The sequence below is a fragment of the Euprymna scolopes genome, chromosome 3 (assembly GCF_053919585.1).
Source record: "Euprymna scolopes isolate OS-2025 chromosome 3, ASM5391958v1, whole genome shotgun sequence".
NCBI classification, from domain to species: Eukaryota; Metazoa; Mollusca; class Cephalopoda; order Sepiida; family Sepiolidae; genus Euprymna; species Euprymna scolopes.
This window is the reverse complement of record NC_136484.1, coordinates 71,383,032-71,408,544: the sequence shown is the minus strand read 5'-3', so window position 1 is coordinate 71,408,544 and position 25,513 is coordinate 71,383,032. Positions and strand designations below refer to the sequence as shown.

At 32.6% G+C, this 25,513-nt stretch overlaps 1 protein-coding gene across 2 annotated transcripts in view; it reads left to right on the top strand.

The window, feature by feature from the left end:
* The window catches only part of LOC145256147 (spindle assembly abnormal protein 6 homolog), a 205,561-nt gene extending 181,293 nt beyond the window's left edge, over positions 1-24,268 (top strand). For both annotated transcript variants that reach the window (XM_080114734.1, XM_080114732.1), the window contains exons 8-15: positions 732-1,001; positions 2,371-2,514; positions 4,857-4,982; positions 7,188-7,269; positions 10,683-10,819; positions 12,637-12,744; positions 17,391-17,575; positions 23,738-24,268. In XM_080114734.1, coding sequence (XP_079970860.1) covers positions 732-1,001; positions 2,371-2,514; positions 4,857-4,982; positions 7,188-7,269; positions 10,683-10,819; positions 12,637-12,744; positions 17,391-17,575; positions 23,738-23,963 — 1,278 coding nt within the window. In that variant the 3' untranslated portion in view covers positions 23,964-24,268. The remainder of the gene's footprint in view (positions 1-731; positions 1,002-2,370; positions 2,515-4,856; positions 4,983-7,187; positions 7,270-10,682; positions 10,820-12,636; positions 12,745-17,390; positions 17,576-23,737) is intronic.
* Positions 24,269-25,513: the final 1,245 nt, after the last annotated feature.

Sequence of the window (25,513 nt, the reverse complement as noted above, 5' to 3'; positions counted from 1 at the left end):
TTTTGGAGCTAAATGGGGCGGGGGGGGGGGATGATGGACTTAGTCATTTCTTTTTTTTGCATGGTGCAGAACTCAAATTTACATATGTTAAGGCCTAAATCTGCACCGTTTGTTCATTTTCACCAGGATTTGACATCCCCTGGGGACTTTTGGAGCTAATGGGGAGGGGGATGCAAATGCTGAACTTAGTCATTTTTTTTTATGCCTCGTTCACTGTGCACTCACGGGGGACCATGCATACTTCACTTGTTATTTCTTATTTTAATCTTCTGTTGTTTTCAAAGAGTTTGGTGTTTTCATATATTCTTTTTCTCCAGCTCTCTTTGTTGACTGCATTAACTTCCCAGTTTTGTGTCAATTTTGGTCACCTTAAGGGTAGATTTGAGCTTATCTTTAAAGAAGCATTTTAGTGCACAACTTAGTCTGGTTCCAATGCCAAGTTCTGAGTAAAGAGCTTGTTTGGGTAGGCAGTTGTCAGGCATTCAGGCAAGGTGTCCGGCCCAGCATTGACAGTGTCTTGTTATTGTGACTTCTATGCTTTCCAACCCTGAGCAAAGGTAAGATATGCAGTTTTGCCTGGTGAAAATGTTCCGATCTTTTCAGTACTCTTCTATACAATACCCAGGTCTCATAGGTATACAGCAGAGTTGAGATTGCAATTCACAGAATATACATATATATCTATATATAAACTACTTTCTGTGATTTTTTTTTTTCTGTTGTATTTTCAGGAATTACAAGAAAAGAAGTACAAATTAGAATCTAATCACAGAGAGATGCGGTCCCGAATATCGTTACAGGAAGATGAATTGCAGCACCTGAAACAAGAAGTCCAAGGTTTGCGCAAGCAGAATTCTGCAATGGATGGTGACCTTCATGAACAGGAAAAAATCATCAACCAGCAACGGACGAGGATTGCTGTTCTAGAACAGGAAGTGAAAGATAAGGAACAGGTTTTAGCAAGATCTTCAGATTTATTAGGATCGGAGCAGGACCAGAAAGTAAGCCATTTAAGAAAATATCTTTTATTTTTAAATTAGTAGGAAGATCTGGGATTGAATGAAGAGCACTCTCTCTTTATGCCCAATCTACAACACTTTTATCTATATTACAGTTCTCTTATTCTGTCTGTCTGTTCCACTTTTTCTCATAAATTACTAGGTCAATCTAGCTAAAATTTTGTTTGAATATCGTTTTTATGATAAGGTGCAGTAAACTAAGTATTATGGTATTTGTTGGATGCACATTTATGGATTAATAGTGATTAGTATTTAATCTAAAAATGAACACAAATTTAACCATATTCAACTATCAATTTGGCATAAAGCACTCATTGTAATGAGCTCTAACTTTTGTCTATTTTTAACCGGCTAAGATGTCTAGTCTGTTATAATTTATATATTCAGTTTTTAGGGTGGAACTAATTAGGTTATAGGGGACGTAATTGACATTAATTGAAATAAATTTCTGTAAATTTAATCAAGGCATACTTGTCATCTGTCAGGATGCAGTAAAGATGCGGTTCCATGTTATGCCCTTAGCCACTTATTAGCATTACTATTCCTAATTTCTATAATTTCCAAATAAAATAAAGTAAAATGTTGTATTTCCTTTTTATAAATGTCAAGCATGAACACAAAGCCCACAATAATCTTGTACCTCCTTTAATTAAAATGGAATATATCTACAACTTTATCTAGATATATCTATATTTGTAATATATTGTTAATGTTGGATTTATGAAGTAGTTTCAAATAATTATTTTACCTTTTGTGATATATTGATTTTCCTTTGAAAGAATTCATAGACTAGCCAAAATACATGGCTATGGGAGATTGGAGGTGACATGCAAAAGAGAAGACACAAACTGTATCACCTGCAACATTAAGAATGGTTTTCTGCCTAGATCCACTGGTGTTCAGACATTTTTTAAAAAACACTTTTAAGGCTGCATGCTCCAGGTTCAAGTCCTGCCTAGTTGCCAAGGTGGTGGCTCAGTATCTTCTTCAATTGTGTTGCATTTGGTAAAAGATCTTCAGAGATACACTACATATTTTGAGAATACATTAAACAAGATATGGCATTTTTTTCTTTCCTTTTTCAAAAAGTGTCAAATTTCTCCCTTCAGGTAAATTCTGGCTGAGAGTGGTAGTACCTGTCAAAGTTCAATTTATGGATCAAATAGTATCTATTGTTTATGAACTATTTACAAAATATCAAAAATAACATCAATCTGAAAACTTTTGCACAAATGACTAAATTAACATTAAATAATCGGACCAAACTAACTAAACCAAACCAAACCATTATATTTTTACAATAAATGTTTTACTTTAAATTGCGATCAAATCAATTTTTTTTGTCTTTCAGAGAAAATATGAAGAAGAGATAGAAGCGAAAAATAAAGAAATCACCAAATTGGAAGGCAAAGTAAAAGTGATGTCCGTTGAAGTGAAGAAAGGAAATGACATCATTCGGAAATTGCAGGGAGACAACAAAAATTATCATGCCAAAGTATGACCTGCCTCTACCTCGATCTCTTCCTACCTCTGACTTTTTGTTTTTTCTTTATAATTTATGCCATACAACACTGCCACCTCCCAAATAGATACATAATCACAATTTAACATGAAAACCTACACCTATGTATGTATGTATGTATATATTAGTATATATATATATATATATAATTGCAATATAATGACAATATTAATATGTAATAGATATGTACTCAAGATTACCTGAAAATATTTTTATCATTATTTTGCATTTAAATTATGCCTTTTATCTTTTTTGGTGCTTATGCAGTTTAGCAAAGATATTAAAAAACGAAGATAAAGAAAAATTTCTATTATGTACGTACCCATTATGGAATGAACTTCTCATAAAAGAAATCATTTAATTTGATCAAGTAGTTTTTTTTTACAGAGGAAATCAAATTTTAGTCAGATCCCTTGTGATGCAGACATCTTGGCAAATATAGGTATGAACAAGGGTGGGCAGGGGAGATAACTCCATCCTTATCTTTGTTTTTAAATATCTTTGCTGAACTGCATAAACACCTTTTTAAATTTTTTTAATTTTTTAAATTGAAATTTTAAAGTTAAATTTATTTCTATGGTATTATGTAGTCATTAAATTTTTAATTGAACCAGATTTTAAAAAAACTGTTGTGATCTTGTAGGTCAGTAATAATCAAGACACAGTTGCTTAATTAACAAGTGTATTAGCAAAAGTATGTTACAGAAGTACGCATCATGATTTTGGAAACCATAACTGCCATAATATTCAGATGTGAGTGTATTTTTGTTTGGGTAAATCCATTAATTCCCGAAATAGCTATATCAGCTTAATAAATTATTACCCCATAATAAAAAAAACAATCACTACTTTCGTTAAGGTAATGCTGTTTTCACTTCTACTTAGAAACTCATAAATAGTTTCCCAAATTTTCAATCTTTTGAAATATACAGATTTTCTAAGAATTTTGAAGCTACAAATTACTTTTTATTTGACAATGTAAATTCTTCCTAATTCATTTAAGATTTTAAATGGTCATAAATTCATTAAGTGATGGAAGATTAAAATAGTTGATTTGTTTACGAATAAACTGAAATATGTTCTGGTGGATTTAATTTTGTTCTGAAATTATTTAAAAAAAAAAAAAGAGTAGATATTGAAAAATTTTGTTTTATTTTTTTAATGTAGATTTTATTTCAAGAAACATTAAATTAATAGTAAATAATAAAAAATAAAAAAATGAATTCTATAGCTAAATCATGCAGTCACAAGAAAAACACAAACCGGTATATGTGAAGTTGTCTTAGGATTTTTCTTAATATAGAGATGATATAGTTTATTTATATAGAGATGGTAATATTATAGACATTGGGAACCTCCTGTTATATGGACTAAAGATCAAAGTTGCTATGAGGAATAATATTTAAAGTCAGTGTCAAGTGCGACTTTTGAATTTGAAACAAATGTCAATTATGTTTCTTAATTTTTTAGATAAGAATTGATAATGGACTACTATTCTCATCTTGAATGTTATTTTTGCATTGGTCCGGCTGATGTAATCTATAGTAATAAGTAGTGATCTATAAGGCTAAAAATAAGAATAGGTTTTAGGCACCCAATATTTGTACAAGAATTGTCTGCAAGAACCCATGGTGTTACAGATAAAGTACTAGGTAAAATTCAGTTGTAAATGACACTCTTTTGGGGGTTGAAGGTTCAATCCTCAGTGCGGGTGATATTAAAAATACAGTTACAAATTACCGGGTCAGAACTGACAAAATGAGAACATGCTACCTCCATTGGTTAAATAAAGGGTTTCATTTGAAAGTCTCTGCAGATTTCAGAGTACATCATCAAGCTTCTAGAGTTTGACAAAAGATGCCTAATAAAGAAGGTTGGAGGTTACATCAGCCGATTTGACTAGTACCGTAGAATGGCAGCTTTATTAGTGCTGTTTTTTTTTTGTTTTTTTTTTTTAATTCTAACATCCAAGGCAGCTGTCTTTGAATTATCAGTTTATTTAAATGTTTGTGGGGAAAAAAATTCTGAAATTTGATGAGACTAAGATAGATCAAATCTAAAGAGCTCTCAGGACTTTTAAAATTTAAAATCAACTTAGTCAGGCGACCCTTCTGATTCATACATTTAAAAAAAAAAAATCACGATTTAAGACCAGATGGAATTTTCTAGTGATGCCATGGCACAAGAAAGGAAAAAGAAAAAACACAAACTGATTCCATGCTTGAGATATATATCATTGAAACTAAGTTAATTTAAAATTTTTAAATCAATACACTTACAAATTCTAATATTATTTTTTTATTTATTTTTTTTAGGTGAAATTACGCAGCCAGATTGCAGCTGAACAAGAAAAGATTCTTTCGGAGAAAGACCAAGTATTAGAGAAAACTCAGCAAGAACTATCTTCCATGAAGGAACATCTCAAACATAAAGAGGATGAGGTATGAACTTAATGCTATTTTAAACAATAGAAACATTTTAAAAAAATATATAAATTGAGACATTTTTTCATGACCCTTTATCATCTACTATAAAAAATGCAAGATGTAACAAAATACTTCAAATCAGTAAACAATACAATGCAATAACAAACACTTAACAAAATTTGATTGTATCAAACAAGGCATATTGTTACCCATGTAATAAGGAATAACTGATATAGAAGCATAATTTATAATAAAACAATCTGGTTGAGGAGTTGAACAATGTGTTTCTTCACATTACATTTAAATTTCTGCATGTTGTATTGTTAGGAAAACAGGATGCCGGTAGAGAGTTCCAAAGGCAAGCAGTTTGAGGAACAAATTCAGTGTAGAAAATCTTCATGCATTTAGGGACGTCTGCAGTGAAGGCTTGAGATTTTGCTACTAGTTGAGTGGGTTGGTGGTATGAAATAGAGCTAAACATGATTAAAGTTATGAGCTGAAAAGGTGTTAATTTTGTGGAGTCTGTGTAAAAAAAAAAATGCAAACTCTTAACTTGGAACATTTACTGACTTGTATCCAACAGCAACAGAATTAAGAAGTAAAGCTAATACAAACAAACAATAACCTTGAGACAGATTCGACTAGTAACAGCAATACAACTTGAATGGTAACATGGCTAAGAGCAACCAACAAAGCCACTGAGGAATAATTAGTGTTGTCTTTATATCGCTCCTTGGCGAGTGCATTCTCATACCTCAAAGAGTGTCCAGTGAGAATAAGCTCATACTGCTCTTGGGTGCTTCTGTGGATCACAATGTTCTCAGATCTCAACCTCACATAAATGGCAACATGGGGAAGGCCGTTTCTGTCTGTTAACAGTCTAGTTCAAGTGACTCGTCGGTAGTGCTTTTTAAGGACGTGTCACTTAACTCATCCTATCCTGGTTTATTAGGCATATCACTATCTGGAGTGTGTTCTTCATTTGATCTTTTGTATACCATCAGGGTTTCGTTATAGGAAGTAACGTGGTCATTGATGGAACAATTTTCCTTGTATGCAGGACGCACATCTTTTATGTGGTGCAGTATTCCATTAATAGACTGATTTTAGGCTATTTGTCTTTTTTGTCACTGTACCCTTGCTGAACTACACTCTACATTTTTCTTATTGATTCTTGAGCTAGACAAGATCTTTTTTTCCATGTATGGACTAGAAACTGCAGTATCAGGCATAAATGCTGTATTTGTGCTTTTAATGAGGATCTTCTAGTTATATGCTGTGTTAGCCAGTGCAGCCAAAGCTGTTTTGTTGTCTTTTGGTGTCACATTGCACCAATATACTGTTTCCAAGACTGATCATGTTAATATGAGCTGGAAGTAATTTTTCTTTTTACTAAAATCAAATTTTCTGAGGATTGAGAATGGCATGTCTTGCTCCACCATCTTTAATTATGGGGAACAACTCGATTGAAACCATCAAAATCAGCCTTGTAATCGCCACAATTTACTATTAACCATTAAAAATAATAAAAAATTATTTTCTGTATAAAAATACAATGGTTGATCAATTTATATGATTTTTAGAACATGACAATTTCTTCTGTGGTGGGTATATACATTCACAAAGAGTTTTGGGTATTTTTTAATTTAAAAAAAAATTAATTTGAATTCTGGATAACAACCAAAAATAAATATGACCCCCCACTACATACACCCTTTTAGGATAATCTCCATAAGTATAGGATCATTCTTTTAAATTTCAAGTTTATGGGTCTAAAAGCCTAAAATTAGTGGATGTAAAAGAATTTACAAATTATATGCTACCTGATTATAGCTAGGATTTCTCTTAACAGTAGGATACCATTGAGAGGCTGTTAGTTCGGTAACGTATCTAACTCAGAACATAACTTTTTCGATTCTCAAAGCATTCTGGTGATCTTTTAAAATCTTATTGCACCCATGGTTTTGTTGGAAAGCCCAGCTCAGCAGAGTTATCTTCAATTTTATTTAGGAAAAAAATTGGAGCTGGTTTGAGTTCAGTTCTTTCTAAAATTTTCCTTAATTGCATTTTATAGGTTTTAATTAAGAATATTTTCATTTGTTTTTTATTCTCGCATTTTTTTTTCTATTATAATTTTGCATTAAATAGCAATTCATTAAATGCAACACAAACTGCACTAACAGTTTTACTTTTCTAATCATATTTAACTTTTGAATCTAGAACCAGAAACTCAGTGAAAATTTGGAAAACACAAGAAAAAAACTTGAAGAAAGTAGAGAATTGCTGAAAACTAATGAAAATGGTGAGAAATATTTTTTATTTAAATCCTTTATTTGACTTATCCACAATACTACTAGAACTTTTATCTGACCATACTGACTCCAGCAAGAATACAATGCAATTATAAAATATATATTGTGTTAATTAAGGTAAAACGGCATAACTAATTCCACCATTATGTCTAAACAAAAAAAAAATTATTCTTAAACCTCTATAAATGTTTCATGTTATTCAAATTATATTTTGCTACATTTTTATACAATCTTACCAAAAAAACAAAAATTCTAAAAACAATCTGTTTCATGTTTTTATCATATTTATTTATTTTCATTTCTGAATCACTCATTGAAAAGAAATTATATTAACACATTAAAATTAGATTTTGATACATTTTTATACAATGTTTCGATTTTCATATATTTTTGTGTTATTTATTTTGTTATATATTTTTGCGTTATCATAAACACTTGTTTATATTTGAGGTTTATATAATGGCTGCTAGATGGCAGTTCTCTTTCTAAGAAAAGTGGTCGATAACTTGTCTCTGATGCTAATATGTAACTGTCATACAGAAGTGCCAAATTATTTGGTATAACTAAATTTTTAAAATTGTGTACTGTAAATACTTCTTTATGTAAATTGAATATCAGCTGTAAATTATTTAAGAAAGATGTTTCTAATAGATTTGTAAATTGAATATCAGCTGTAAATTATTTAAGAAAGATGTTTCTAATAGATTTGAGAATATTTAACTAAGAACTTTTTAAAGTTGTGTCCTTAATTGATTTTAGTGCATTAGTTTCAAATAATGTTTAATTTACATTAATCCAACTGGTATCAAATTAACAGAGCTGCTAATGAAATTTTAACATTTCTTCCAGATCAAATCCTAAGAAGAAAATATTCTTAGCATATTAAAAATGTAAAAAGGACAAACTATGTACATCATACAGATTTTTCTTCACTTTTGTTTTTGTTTTTTTTATGGGGGAATTTTGGATAAACACCGAATAAACAATCTTTAGAATAGCAATTCATAATTGGTATGCATTTTAGATCTGTTGGATGGAGAAAACATGAAAAGCAGTGACATATAGATAATTTTTATCTCTACTTATATATGACATTTTGTCTGAGTTCATTCTTTATGGACTCCGAAACGGCTGGGCTGATTTTCTTTTTTTTTTTTTTTTTTTTTTTTTTTTTAATTTTTCATACAAATATCCTTTGTGTCTGGGAGTGTTCTTAACTATGTTTTATATTGGCATGCCACTGGTGAGTATTGAAAATTGATAATCAAAAAAATCTGATTAAACAAGAAACAGTTTAATTTTGATCAAAGTTAACACCCTTATACAGCCTAACATCACAAGTGCATTTGAAAAGTTTTAGAAAGGCCTAGTGTATAAAATCAACAGTAGATTCTTTGTTTGAAGTGAATGTTTCTGTTTAGAGTACAATTGAACCATGGTATTTGATTTTGCTTTTTAATCTTTAATTCAAACTATTATATAAAAATAATTTTATAAACTTAACAATATGCTCTCAACAGTGCAGTGTAGACTACAATGTCATTGTGAGGAGGCGTATGAAGCTTCCTTCTGGTGTACTGTGGCTTGCCTCAGTACACCAGAACAATTTGATTGAAAAATGGGTGATTTCACAGATTTCGATAACGATATAAAAGTGTTGGAAGTGTTGACTATTTGTTAATTGTAATTCAATCTGCCAGCCTCAGGCCTCCCTGCTAATTGTATATAAACATGTTTATTTCATTTCCAGGAGAAATCATAAGGCGATTAGCCTGATGATTTTGTATTTTTGTAAAGGGATATAAATGTGGTGCAAAACTGTTCTGTTCAGGGAATTTTTCCCATACTAAGACTGGTGTTCTACTAGTAATATATGAGAGAGACAGAGTAAGATTAGATTACTCAGACATAAATTATGGTTTCTATGGTGAAATATTTTGCTATCTGACAAAGAGTTCTCACTTTTGGTAAGTCTTTCAAATCATCACAACTATTCTATATTTTTAGTGCATTTCATTGGTCGGATGCATAATCAAAGGTGATTCACCAGTTACAACCCTACATGTTTTAAATATAGGGTTGTAACTGGTGAATCACCTTGTAAGAAGAAAGTAGACAAAGTAACACAACTACTTTATTATGTACTTGTTAGGTTAAAAAAAATAATACACCAAAAATAATGCATCTTCATCTAGTGTTTTTGTTTTTAAAAAAATCAAATCAAATCTTATCAAATTTGTCAGCAGGCAATTTTCCAGGATCGGTCATCGGTTATCTTCACTTTAAGTAACTCATCTTAAAGAGTTGAAATTTTGTTAAAAACAATATCAGCTAGAAAGTGTTTATCAATAAAACTTACCAAAAATAATGGATGAATTTGCATAAATTTTGGTGTACAGTGATATTTTTTACCTAACAGTTATGTACATAATAAATTTGTTTTTAATATTGGAGTTAAACTGAAGAATCACCAAAATAAAATATTAGCTATTTTGTAAAGTTAGCTTCTTATATCTGTCTGTCTGTCTACCAGTCACAGCTTTTTTTAACATAATAAATCCATTGTAGAATTTGTTTTATTTTACAATTATAAGGAATCTAAACTACTTTTAAAAATGGAGAATATCACATTTATAGTAGCAGGAAACTTTCATATGTAATATATTCATGTTGGCATTCTGTAGATATTCGATGTAAATGGAGACGTCCTGATATTATTGTAGCTCTTTTGTTAAAACTGCAAAAGTATTTATCTAAGCTAGCAGGGACACTCAGCATAGCCTGGTCATAAAATACACCTAAAATATAATATTTTAATTTATGCAGATTTGGTATATATATTATTATAGTCAATTTTCTATTGATTCTTATGAAGGTGTGATTTCAAAAATAAAAACCATATCCATATGACTTGGGTGCATCAGATTGAACCAAAACTTGTGAAGAAAAAAAAAAAATATATATATATATATATATAATTTGGGTTACTTCAGCTATAATTGAAACTGAAATCAAAACTTATGAAGAATTCTTGGTAAAGTTATTTATTACAAGAAACGGAAGATCATAACAATTAAACGACAGTCACTTGGAAGTAAAAAGATGTAAGTGTGACACAAAATAACACACATACCATCGTATTAATATATCGATAATAAATTTTCAACAAATAAAGTTAATGATATGACCAGAGATAGGAACTGAAATCTTGAGATTTTCAATTTAAGGTTCTTCCAACTGACTGATTTGAACATTCTTAACTTAAAATATTACCTTAACAAAATAGGTATTGGTTTGATATAAATTGACTTAAAATTGGGGCCCATTAATTTTATTCTTCAATAAATTTAAAGTTTTTATTTTGTTTGTGATTATAAACATTTGTATCCTGTGTTTGTTACAGTGATTCAGTGGTTGAATAAGCAAGTGAATGAAGTTCAGTTGAGTGGCACACGGACTGGAATAAATGAGTTGGGTCATCCCATCAATGGGACTACAGCAGGCATCAATTTCAGAAACCATTCCACATCAGTACCAGTGGTAGGTGATAGTTACTATTGTCTAGTCATTTATGCATGTAAGGAGAACTATTGTCTATAATTCTCACTCTTTTACAACTAGAATAAAACTAATTATTTTAACTTGTTTGAATTGTTCATGAAATTAATGTATAAACTTTTTAGCATATATACTGAAATTGTTAATATTTTTGTAAATATTGGGCAAAAAATTTTGCAGAAGATTAAAATTTGGCATTCAAATCCATTCAATGGTAAATACTCAATTTAGGAGCTTCGAAAGGGAGTCTGGTGCCACCTCATAATTACCATTAGTTAACTGAGCTCCAATCTTTAATTCCTCTTGTAAGACATTCACAGCAAAAATTTATCTTTCAACTACAACAGAAAGATTTTCCTTTCTTCCTTAATGCACCTAGCATCGGGGAGATTTTCATTAACATAGTATTGGTGCAAGGGCCTCTCTTTTGTGGGACTGATTCCCTGCAGATTACGGTGTAATCGTCTTCAAATTCTTGTCATAAACTGGCTTATAAGTAATAAAACATAGTTCATATCATTAATTGATCCTCCTCTTTGGCTGACAACCATTCGATCTCATTAACCTTGAGTGACTCTCGACCTTGATAAGTGGTGACTTAATAGTATAATAATAATAATAAAATACATAAACTACAAACACTAACTAGTCACATAGAAACTGCAACAGAGGTAAAATAAAAAGAAGGAACACTACATGAACCCAAAGAAGCTGAAATTGAAAGAAATCTCATAAACTATACTTCATGCCCCCCTCCCCCATCAGCCTTGGCTGATACCACATTAAATAATCATGAAGAGTCAAGGAGGATGGAAGGATTGAGGAGGGAGAGCACTAACCAAATCTTCACTGAATGAGTGCAAAGAGTACTGGGACCTTATTTGCTACCCAAATTCCAGTGGAAAACCAATGGTCATTGCCAGCAAGAAATCTATGGTAAGGGACTGTTGCAATAATGCAACATCATTTACAAAAATTATCAGTGCAGGTGGAAAGTAGTGGAAATCTAGGGAAACTTGTCACTTAGATGCAATGGAATACCATTGGTCATTATCGGTGAGCAATCTCTGATGATGGCCCGTGTGAGAACTAGTAAGTACAACTAACAATAATGGTTCAGAGTATTAGTATCTGACTGTGTTTCATCTATGGCTTAAATAGAACCATTCTTGGCAATTGTATGAAACTTCATTCAGTGTTATGCATGTAAATTTAGTTCATGAATAACTCAGTAAAGCAACCACCATGAACACACATTTGAAGATATTAAAAACTTGAAGCAAAACATTTTATGCTAAAATTACTGGATTCGACATTAAAATATATATATGCCATAAAACTACCAACCAAATCCTTAGTCTTCCTTGGTGGCTAATATTTTATAGTTGAAATTGAGTTTTTAAATTTGTTCCATTGAAAAGTTAGATATCTTTTTTCAGAAAATATATACTGTACTCTTTTCATGATATCAACTAAAAAAAAAAAAAAAATTGAAACATGCATTGAATGACTATGAAATTGCAGTGAAGTGTTTAAATAAATAAAATTAATTATTTATCTATATTATGTTTCTCTTTGTCTGTCTGTTCCACTTTTTCCCGAAAACTACTGGGCCAATCTGGCTGAAATTTTGTATGAACCTTTGTTACAAGGTGCAGTGAACTAAGTATTATAGTATCTTATTATTGCTGATTTGTTTCTGAAAATGCAAAAAAAAAAAAAATTCTTTTTGAAAACAGATTTATCAAAAAATAGTTTTTACTATTTTGTCATTTTTATTTATTTTCTTCTTTTTACAGCCATCTTTTATTCCTTCAAACTTTAGCCAAAATTCAAGATTTTCTCATCCAGAGGGAAATTCCCATCTGCCATTGCACAAGGCACAAAACAATGGAGTCAAACTTCAGGTAGGCATTTATCTTGTTAAAAACAAATTTGTAAAGTTAACAAAATCAACATTAATTATTCAATTATAATAATCTGTGTATAATGGAATTAAAAATTCTACCGAGTTTTACTCCTTGTTTTACTCCTATATTGAATTTATGGTACAATATAATTTATTGGAGACTTGTAGTAGAAGTAGTAATGCCACAAACAATGTTACATTGAAGAAACAGAAGGTGTGCTCTATTTCTGTTACCGGCACATGGAAACCAAAAGATGCAAAAGGTGTGACTTGTTTTATGTTGAAAAATGTGATAGGCCAGCACTACTCTTTCACCCACATGAACTAGAAGTGCTCCCTGTAATAGAGAAAAATATCAATGGGCTAGATCAGATGATGTTGTTGCTCCTCATCCATTGTGAGTGGGTTGTTATATCTACCTAAAGTACATAAAAGTACCGCAATTCTGATGGCAGGTGGGAATTGCCTTCTAACCCAATGGTGTTGGCAGCATAACTTTAACAATAACCAACAGGAATCCTTTGATGACTAACATACTGGTGGTAAACAGCAAACTATTGGGATTCAACCTCCCGCTGAGAACGGACTTCATTAAGAAATTTGGTGTCATGTATATTGATGAAGGAGCACAAGGTACATTTTGATAAGGTGGCTCTCATTCTAGGTGCAACAATAAAGCTGGAACAGCCTAACCTTTGTAGGAAGTTCGACTAACACTAAATCCTAGACGGTGTTGTGGAAGTGGTCCTGTGATCAGCCACCAGTAAAATTATACAACACAGTACTTGAATATAACATTGTTGCAATAACTTGTGCAGAATATAATAAAAAGCTACAAGCCTGGATTGATAACGGATGAAGAGGAATTGGGGCTCCCGAAAGGCTTGATCGGACTAATGGCAGTTATCCAGCAAAACAAATAAAAGGTAAGGCCAGTGCTTGATTATTGGGAGTTAAATAAGCACGTGGACCCATTTACAGCTTGTGCGGACATATGCAATGAAAAGTTGAGAGAATGACAGCGAGCAGTATCGAATGCATCCGTGTTAGACCTTTGCAAGGAATACCTTTAAGTATATTGCCTTAATTGCTATTGCTCTATCAAACTATTAAGGGATGAAGGTATTGTTTGACACATGTGGTTTGAACTCGATGTAGCATCATCCATCATGTAAGCAGTTATTGGTGATATTTTGATGAAGGACAAGCGCATAGTGAGCAACATCTACCTATGCAGATGTGTACGTGGATGAAAGTGTTGTGCCTGTGGCGCATGTGAAGGAGCATTTCTACAACTTCGACCTCAACAAAAAGCCAGAGAGGCTACAGGATGGTGCAAGAGTACTTCATTTGCAGGTCTGGAGAGAGGATAACACTGTATTGAAGAAGGAACAAAATCCCAAACATGTCTCATGTCGACACGCAAGGAAATATGTTTTCATTATGTGGCAAATTCGTTGGGCATCTTCTCGTGGGTGGGTGGTTTTGTGTTACCGTGGCGTTCATTAAGCAGAAGGCATTTGACATCACCACTAGGTGGGATGACAAATTTAACAACACCTCTCAACACCATGATTAAGAATGTTCTCACTAGAGTGCACAAAGTAGACCCGGTATGGGACAACTGATGTGTTGATGGCCCAAACCTTAGCATATAGGTTGATGCAAGCTCTCTTGCTACCAGTGTGTCGTTAGTATATGATGGGATTGTAGTAGCAGATGTTTGCTGGTTATATCCAGAAAATGGTTCCCAACATTAATCTTGCAGAACCTGATGCTATTATTAAAGGAATAAACTTGGTAATCTTCTGGAAGATGACCACCTTGCATATGCTCGCTGATTGTGCTCGTGTCTGTAAATAGATCTCAGATGCCTACCAATATTGTCTATTGGTGCTGGATATAGCTGAAAGGAATTAATGGAACATCAACACTGGCACATAATTAACAGCAGACCGTCTTCAGAACTGGTGGGTAAAAGCTCTACATGGATGATGTATTACAAAATATGAAGTTGAATGTGTGACTGGAATTACCAGTGCACAGAACGTATTAGTCGATGGAATGCCACACCATGTAAAAGATCTGTGACCCATAGTGGACCAGGCCTACCAACATTCTGTTCTAATATATCTTCAGAGAATATGAGTGAAAGATTTGTGACAAATTCGGAGAGCATGTGAACAGGCACCCAGCATAAATGCGGATGATGCTTCTGCCAATAACCTTTCTAATAGACATCTAGTAACTACTGCTGCAAAGAAGCACATAGTACAAAAGAATACCTTCCAAATGCTTCATGTGTGATCCTAGGATCAGGGGGGCAGTGTAGATTCCGGAGATCAATCATCTCCCTCTCAGTACAGATCAATCAGTCTTCTGTGTGCCATGAGTTGGTTGCTGGAATCTGTGATAAACAGAAGTGGTCACCTCAGGAAAAATAACCCGCTCAGTGATATGCAATATGGTTTCCAACTGATGTATTAACTGTTATATCACATAGAATTAATGAATCTCTTGATGGGAGCTTCATTTCTAGAGCAATAGCTGTTGACATATCAAAGACTTTTGATAGGGTATGGCATAAAGGTCTTTCACAAGATCACCAGGTATGGAATAGCTGGAAATCTCTGTTATTAAATCTTTTCTCTGATAGGCTTATAAAAGTAGTCACTGATGGGAAGAAATCAGAAAATCATTGTGTTAATGCTGGCATCACTAAAGGTTCCATCGTGGGCCCAACCTTCTTTCTGATCTTCATCAATGATCTCCCAAATCACATTCTTAGATCATTCATAGACATTTATGCAGATTACACAACAATCTATGGCAACACTTCAAAGGCCAGCAATGACCAAGATCTTTCTGATTCCCTCACTTCTGATCTTGAGAATGTGGTGCAATGGGGAAAAAGGTGGTTGTTACTTTTTATGCATCGAAAACTAAGTTTCTCTCTTTTCATCATAATCGCTCTGACCCCCATCACGCCCCCGTTGAAATGAATGGTTTTGTCTTGGGGAAGCACCATGTTTTGGCAAGCTTCTGGGCTTGATCTTTACTCCTGATCTGGAATGGAATACACACATCAAATCTGTTGCCAAGATTGTTGAAAAAATGGTTAGATCCTTTTATCGATCCAGTAGATATCTCACTGCTGATGCAATTCTCTACCTATATAAGAGCCAGGTACGTCCAAGGATGGAATACTGTTGCCACATCTGGGCAGGAGCTGCTAGAAAAACCTTATCCTATCTCGGCAAAGTTCAAAATAGACTTCATAGCCTAGTAGAAGATGCCCTTTTCTCTTCCCTGCAACCTCTTTCCCACAGAAGAGACGTTGTGAGCCTATATCTGTTTTATCGTTATTCTCATGGCAGGTGCTCGTCTGAGCTCCAGTCTATGGGTTCCCCTCCTCGCCAAACTTTCATGAAAAACACTTGTCTAGCTGAAACTACTATCAATAATTTCCACCACTCTTTATCTATGCTTAAACCTAAATATAGATTCCATGAACAAACCTTCTTTCTTAGAACTGCATGCCTGTGGAACTCATTCCATTTGCCTGCTTTCCTGTTGACTACAATAGGGTTGTCTTGTAAGTGTAAACAAATTCTTGATTACCCATCTCCTTAAATAATCCAATTTACTAAATTTCCACTATTAACGATTACTACGATATTGTCCCATTGACTTCTGTACACTCATTAACCCTTGTCCTCAAGTGGCCTCCATGCCTTGATAAGTGGTGACTCTATGTAAAAAAAAAAAAAAAAAATAAATACAAAGCTATAAAGGGCTATAGTAGTATGAGTACTTCTTATTGATTTATGCCCCCCTCCCCTCTTTTTTTTTTAAATTTTATTTTTCTCAGATAAGCTTGTAATTCCAGATTGATCCCAGACTAATCCAATTACCAAATTCCATTTGATTCAGAAACTGGATAACTTTTGGATTACAATCCGATTGTTATCCGATGTAATCCACAGTGATCTCACTCAGACAGAATTTTCATTGATCCTGTGTGATGTCACAACCAAAACAAAAACAGCTGACCAAGACACGATTTGCAGTACAGTACAAAATATGATATATCTCCAAAATGAAAAGCAAAACCATACAAAAATTGTTCAATTGTGCAATTGGTAAAACCAAATAGGAAAACCATGTAAAAAAAAAAAAATAAATAAATTTATCCGACTTAAGAGTCAGATAAAAAAAATTCTGGCTCCAACTCCGAGTACTCTTAGAAATCTGACTCCGGCTCCGCAACCCTGGTGATGGCTCAGTTTATTTCAAGGATAATCTAGGATTGTTTTGATAAGCATAATCTTTAACATAACCCTACAGATAAAAAGTATGGTGAATTAGTGTTTGATAAGTGTGAAGTTCATTCAAGTTCACACCTACTTATGAGATGATCACCAAATTGTCCCCCATTTATTAAACAATGCTACAACAACACTGTTAGACATGACAAAACAGAAAGGAGAAAGAATTGTGACTTTTATTAACAATTTTATGGGTAGTATATTATGGGTGGCAAATTTCACTAATTACTCAGTAGTAAATTCTTTTTGGTTTCTTATATTATAAAATTATAATTGAAAATCAATTTAATCTTTTTCCTCTCTTTGATTTACCCAGGTCCAATATAATCCTGGCATTCCTCGAAAGCCAATCATTTCACAGACAATTCCTTCCACTGGTAACCGACATATTTCTCCAATTCCTGAAGAGTCTCGACCTCCATGTTTGCCTGGTGGACACAGTGAAGAAGTTTCTCCAATGTCTGCCTCTTCTGGAACTGGATCAACAGCCGATATGGATAAGTAAGTTCATTTAAAACAACTTATGTGATAGAAGCAATAACACTGTAAGATTTTTGGCACTTGTACAGTTTAGTGAAGACATTAAAAAATGAAAATATCGAAAAAGGGTTATATTGTACGTATCTGTTTTGGACTGAAGATCTCCGAAAAAAAATTTCATTTAATTTGATCGAGTAGTTTTTTTTTTTTTTTTTTTTTTTTTTTACAGCCGAAAAACACGTTCTTATGAGAGCGCGTCGAAGTCAGCCATTGTGAAATGTGCTGAAGCTGAACAGCATGTCACGGGGAGATAACTCAATGTAAAGTGCCGACACTCCCTTCCCATCTTTAATTCTAGCTTTTCTTCCTAAAAATCGAACCTTTTGCTCGGTATCGTAACAAATTGTTTTTTCGCTGTAAAAAAAAAAACTTGATGAAATTAAGTGAAATTTTTTTCGGAGAACTTCATTTCATAATGGATACGTGAAATATAACCTTTTTTTTTTTTTTTTTTTTTTTTTTTCGATATTTTCATTTTTTAATGTCTTGACTAAACTGTACAAGTACCGGATTTTTAAAGTGGATGATCTCCCCCTTTCTAGGATGGAAATATCCAGAGGTGAAAACAGGGAGATAAAATGGAGTAGGAGGATACGGTGAAGAAATAAAAATTGAAGGTGGTCAGGAGCAATGAAGCAAAGTTTTTATTTAGTTTTTTAAATAAAATTTTTACTTACCCTTTAAAAAATCTATGCTTTACGAAATCATTATATTCTCTAGAACATGGATATATATGAATGTAGGGAAAAATAAGATGAAAGAAAGGAGGAAGAACTGTTAACCAGAGTTGCATAACTACCAGCTATAAAATTCTGACTTTGACTCCTATAATTCCAAAATACCTCATTCCAGCTCCTGGAATTCCAAAGTGTCTTGTTCCGACTCCTGGAATTCCAAAGTGTCTTGTTCCGGCTCCTAGAATTTCAAAATGTCTAGCTCCGACTCATTTTAAAGTGTACCAATAGCTACGTTGATTCTTTGAACATTAAAAAATTCAGATCTGATTCTTATGAATCCAACTCTAACTTCTTTCCAAATCTCTAACTCTGACTCCTCAACCCAACGGTTAACAATCGCTTTGGTAACTAAAACTGCTGGTTGTTTTATTATTTTAGTGTCTTAAACTTTATTTTTGTGTGGACCAACAATGACAAACTTTCTTAATCCCATCGTAATTCTCCCCAAAGGGAGATTACTTTGTTCCTGAGATTTCTGACTGGGCAAAGGGATATAACTCTGACTTAAAGAATTATACTTAAAAGTTTTTTTGTTGTTAGATTTCCACCTAAGAAATGGCCATACCTAAAAGTTTTGGGTCTGAAACCTGAATTTTATATTTGATTTTGTATCAGATTGATGTGATTTTAACTTATTTTCTGTTTTGTAAAAATATACATCAGTCAAATATAATAAAATTTCTTTACATATATATTCATTCTTGATACCACAATGTTTCTCTGCATACATATGCTGTGATAGGGGAAGGTTTACAGCATAATACGAATGTGGCAGATAGGAAGAGTTTGGTAACCCTTGAGTTATGACAATCTGTATAAAAATGCGACTGTATCTTCATTTATGTTATCGCCTTTCATATGAGATCATGCAATCACTAAATATGAAATGTAATTGAGAAATATCTGATGTTGCTGAATGCAAAAAATTTATATTTACCTATTTTAAAATTAATTGTTCAAAAATCGGATATAATGTGAAAAAAAATAAAATTCTGTTATTTTCATTGACATAAGTGACAATCATTTTATTTATTTAAATGATATTTAGCTGACAGTTGTTTTTTTAATGGTATAAAAGCAACTATAGTAATGTTGAATGGTCACAGTTAGATAAGAACATGAGAAAAATTCAGTATAGGCATTAAAAATGGTTTTATGTTGTCTTTGTTTTATATTATTAATTTATATTATTAATAATATTTAATAAGGAATCACTGAGTTAAAAATGAGTTTGTTTTTAGATAAACACATCAGATAAAATTTGGTGGCCATTTTGTTTTGCTTTAGCTTGTTTACTTAATGTTCATACAGTTAAAAAGTGCTTTTCTCAATTATATATGCATAGTACTAAATAGATTTTAAATGCAATTGATTTAAGCCAAAAAGGAATCAATTTACCACTTTAAAAGATATGAGTATCTTGAATGCGAATGTTCTAAAAAGAAAGATGGTTCTTGCCCAGAACTCCCCCAATATTAAAAAACAAAAATAAAGAAAAATCTGTACCTATGACGAAACGAAAACGTCATACTCCAAAAATCATTAAAATTGTTATAGATTTATTTTTAAATAAGAAATAATTTTATAAGTATTCGTAAAGTGTCTGCCCTTTTGCAAAAAAAATCTCAAAAACCGATACCTCAACAATGCCATATTGTTATATTATAAACCGTTCTAAGGATTCAAAAACACAACAACCATTGGTGTAAGCAACAGTCCGTTTTTTATTTCTCGTTATCTTTCTTGCTTATGGTAGAGTGGGAGAGCGACAGAGAAAATTATTGTGGCGTCCGCTCTGTTGACAAATCAAATCTCCACGATTCAGCTAACCTGATTACGTGACTCCCACGCAATCCGATCAGCTGATCCTGACTTCCGGTCAACGTGTCTCAATCTAATTTACACACCTCCCTCTCCCTCTCTCTCTCTCTCTTGATCCATTCTCTAACATTCCATCTATCCTTATTTTCAAAAAATGTACGCCTTTTTAAATTCTAGTCCATTTTTTCTATATCTACACACCCACTTGGCTAAGAAAGATCAGACACCATAAAACAAAACTTTTTTTTCTCAAGTAAGCCCTTTTCCAACTGACTTCATAATTTTATTTTTTAGACCAGAATCTCTATCTGATCTCCCTGGCATATTCCTTTGGGGTGTAGGGTAGTACTTCCTATAACTCGCGTCAGCTGCTTCATCCAGCACCCTTATGCCATAAACTGAGGTCTCATTTTACCTCTTTACGAAATCGATGACTCTTCATCCAAATGCGTCCTTGATCCTTTCTTCCGCATGGTTCTTCTATTAATTAGAGCTTTGTTTTCGTTTTGTAACTAACTTATCTTTTTGGGGCATTCTCCAAGCTCATTTATCTTCGGGGTTGGCTTCCAAAGTTTTAAGATATACCTTTCATCCACTGATTCATTTGGATTTCCTTGCTTGGACCCTTAGAACTTGATGAAGACTTAGAAAATATCATCCTTAAATCCTTTGCACCAAAATACTATTTGCGCACTAAATTCTATCTAATGGCCCGAATTTTGTGAGTTTTCTTTTCTCTGATCAGAGCTTCCAAGATCCAGCAGAGATATCCCGCATTCATTCATCTCTAAAAAAAAAAAATAATGTTATATCTTCTTACGTACATGGCCCTGTCGGTGGGTCATTAGAATACACCGACTGCTCCCCTGAAGAGGGTAAAAGTCCCTCAATGGGGGTCCTGGATATGACATTAAACTATATCCAGTGGTGAGGCCCCAGCTTGCGGGCTTTGGGGAGTGTGGAGCCACCCTTTAATTACCATTGCTCCCAGGTCCACTCTGACCTGGAGTAGTAGTACCTGTTAGGGTTCCAACTATGGGTTAAATAGAAACTGACTTGAAAACAGCAAATATATTCTATTAAAAATTTTTTCTTCAAAATCTTTGGATTCTGCATTAAATAACCCGAAAAGGGTTGATATGCCGTAAAACAAAAACAACCAACCAATCTTACGTATATTTTACTTTTCTACAACCATTTCGAAAATTAGAATAAATATCAACTGAACCTTTGACTCTCTCAAAACTTAAGAACTAGTTGACTCTTATTCAACCCAGTAATGTCTTTTTTTCTTAAACTGCTTAAATCTTATTTCTTTCTCTTTTTCCCCATTTTATTATTATTATTACTATCATTATTACTTAATTAACATGTTCTTACTTATTAAATTTTTCATTATTTCAATAAACCCTACAAGGCAAAGATTCACTTCTCCTCCATTCTGGGGGGAAAAAAAAAAATATACATATCAAGAACAAAAAAATCCTGCACAATACCGATTCAAGAAAACATCAATTATATAAAAAAATAAAAATAAAAAAAATTCTTATAAGCATTCACAAAGTCTCATCTCACCAATAATAAAACTCCAAATAACAAAACACAGTTTCATAGAAACCCAATTTTGTCCACGTCATCAATTCTGAGGTCGGCTACATCACCTTTACCACCTCACAGACTATCAAAAATAAATCAGTCGTTTACAAAAAATACATAGACATTTACAATTAAAATACATAGTCGTTTCCAAAAACAAAAACAAACGACTCACTTATAAACTTCCAGACAATCCTTCACAAAACAAATGTTCAAATCAATGGAAACTAAAATTGTCCACATCACCCAACTCTAGGGTTTTCTTTTTTTGTTTTGTTTTTTTTTAAGAAAAAAAAATCACATTTTACTTATCCGAGTGATTATTATTATGGCCTCTTCTGTCATTTCCTAAAAAACATACATTTTAACATTTTATAAAACAGTTTACACCGATTTACATACAATTTCCACACCAGAAAAAAAAAATCCCTAAGAAAAAAAACTGTACAATTAGAGAGAAAAAAAATTTTCACATTGGCAGCCTGTCCATTGTTTGTTTACAAAAGACAGAGTTTTACAGTCTAAAAATTGCAACATTTTAAATGTACATAATTGTGTAACTTCTAACTCATAACAAATATTTTTGAGTGACGTCTCTCTCTGGTAATTGTGAAAGGTCATTGCACCACACTGTAACTAAATTCATATGTTCTATTTCTTTTTCTTTTTTCTTTTTGTTTTATGCGTTGGCTGTATATTCAAAATCAACAATTTATTATCAGTATGTCGATTGATATATCTTTTTTTTTTAAATTTCTTCTGTTTATTTAGCATATAAATATAACTATACATAATTTTAATGAGTCTATTTTTCTTTTTTTTTCGTTGCATCTATATTTTGTTTTCTCACTGTTTTTTTTTTTTTTAATGGACCCTACGTTGTTTTTTTTTTCTTTATCTTTTCAAATCTTTTATGTCTAGTGTACAATATTTCTTTTTCTTTTCGTTGTGTCTATATAATATATATATTTTTTTTGTGGTAACCTCCAGGCACGATTTTTTTTTTTGTTTTGTTTCACACTCTTGTACGAGTGCCCTTGTTCACGAACGCCAAATTGAGCGTTTATTGCATTATCTCTAATAAAGAAGATTGTGTGTGATCGTCTAGGCAATGTCGTGTGCTCATCTAGCTGTTCTTTCTATTAAATGATATGTTCATATGCCGTTGTGTGTGTGGTACATGTATTTTTGAACATACCTTCTGCGTCTTAGATGTTGGTCCATCTGGAATCATCTCATCTTGGAGGGGAGACCGGTACTTGTTTTAGACGAATATTCATTCACTCCAACACGATGAATTGGTTTTATAGTTTTTATTTCACTTTTCACAGAATGATGGAAGGTGAATCTGGCTTGTATGGTTTCTCTTGGTCTCGTTTCTACACACGTCAGCGTCCCCCCCCCCATAAGGTGAAGGGGAGGAGACAACGGTGAAGCTGTCCGTCCTCTTCTAAGTCTAAACCAAATCTCCACAATTCAGCTAACCTAATCACGTGACGCACACACAATCCGATCAGCTGATCCTGACTTCCGGTCAACGTGTCAATCTAATTTACACACCTCCCTCTCTCTCTCTCTCTCTCTCTCTCTCTTGATCCATTCTCTAGCAATATTTTCGAGATTTGTATTGTAATTTCTATCAATCCCCATTGATCGCTTAAAATGATTTCTTTATTTAAATACATAAAACAATCTATTTTCACAGTGTCAAAGAATATATTTTTGTTTTGTGATGGGTACGTACATCATACAGATTTCTCTATATTTAATATATCTTATATATTTAATATGAAAGAATTCTGGTTAAGAACCAAAATATGATTCAACATGATTCCTTTTGGCTTCTTAAAGTGCATATAACCTTTCATACTAATTGTGTAAGACCCTCTTACACGGAAGGGGGGGGGGAAGCATCATTTTTGTTGATTTTAAATATATTCTCTTTTTTTTTTTCTTTTTTTTTTGTTAGTGACTCTTCCATTGATGGGCACTCAACTGGTAGAAAGATCGATCCCATTTCCAAACGAGGATTGGGTGCGGTGAACAATCCCATGGCCAACAAGAACTATTCAATTCCATTCCTCCCGGTCCCAATGACTACTTCATCCAGACTTCCTGCTCATCTCAGTTCCAGGCCGACACAACCACCTCTAGCTTCTGCCTACTTCCCTGCTAAATCGGTGAAACCCTCTTGACAGGGAAGGTTCTTTTGAATTAGCTTATTCATGAGATTGAATCTTTTTAAAAACAAACGAGAAAAAAACAAAACAAAAACTTTTCTCTTGCAACTCCTTGGCATTTTTTTGTTCTCTTTCTTTTTGTCTTGGATTCTTATTATTCATTACTTGTGCTCCGTTTAAAAGTATCTTAAAATTTTGAATACAAATACTTTTCAGGTGTTGCACTTGTAAATGCAGTGCTCATTGTCTTGAGCATAAGTCGAAGGCGGGGAAATAAGGGCCATTTTAAAAAAAATCTATTTCTGCTGAAAATATCAAAACTTTTGTTTCCTTGTTATTAATGTTTTTTTATATCATCTTTTAAAAACCAAATACTTGTTATTCATGACTTGAATTTTACAATATTAATCTTCTTGAAGTTAAAAATTAATTATCATAAGAGTTCAGTGTGTGTGTGTATGTATATATATATATATATATGTATGTATATATATATATATATATATATACACACACACACACACACATGAATGCATGCATATGTAAGCAAACAAGCAAGAAGAACAGATCTCTCATCTGAAGCAAAACAAAACTGAGAGCAAATCCTGCACAAAATGCTTGCTATTTTATTGGATAGAGGTATATAAATAAGTAACCAAATGAACTTCAGTGCATTTTATTAATTATATAAAAACATGAAATTAAATTTCTCAAAAACGATCGTTCAGAAACCAAAAGCTTTAATAATTAAAAAAAAAAAGTTGATTTATCTGAAGACAGCTTCATTGTTTTTAATTTCTCAGAAGTTTTGTATAACAATCTTCATTTTAATGAAAAGTTCAAAATTTAACATTTGCCTAATAGACAACACCATTAAACAACACTTCTGAGAAATTGGAAAATAGAGAAACTGCAATACTATTCAGATATATATTTGATTTCCTTTCATATTCTAAAGAATGTACTTGTCTCTTGTTTATCGTGAAAAGAAAATAGATGATATTAGAGTTCCGTGGAGTCTTAAGAATACAAGAAAGTTTCCACATTGGCAATGCAGAACAAAAGTTAATGTTGGGAGGAGGATGATCCCTCACCTCACAAGTGATAAATTCTTTAAAAAAGAAAAAAAAAATTCTTTGAATTTATAAAAACTTTATCCAGCATATTTTTTTTGGTATAATGTTGGAAAAGAAAAAATGCCAAGTGACTCAAATGAGTGTCATTTTATATTCTCTGATACACAATCAAAAGCTGCATGTGTGTGTGTATGTATATATACACTCTCGGACCTGACGAGGATTTTATATATGTTCAATATTGACTGTTTAATTGTTTACATGTTTGAATGTTAGCACGACAGCCTGCGAGAGTATAAATTGGTTGGAAGATTAACTAAACAAGAGATAAATGATATTAAAAACTGTTGGTGGCATTATTTTTTATTGTGTGAGAGTATTTGAAAAGTAATTGAATTTGATTTTAGATAAATGGGAATGAATTTGTTAACACCAGAAGAGAAGTAAGACAGTCATTTTTATAATCTATTTTTTATAAGTCTTTTAAAA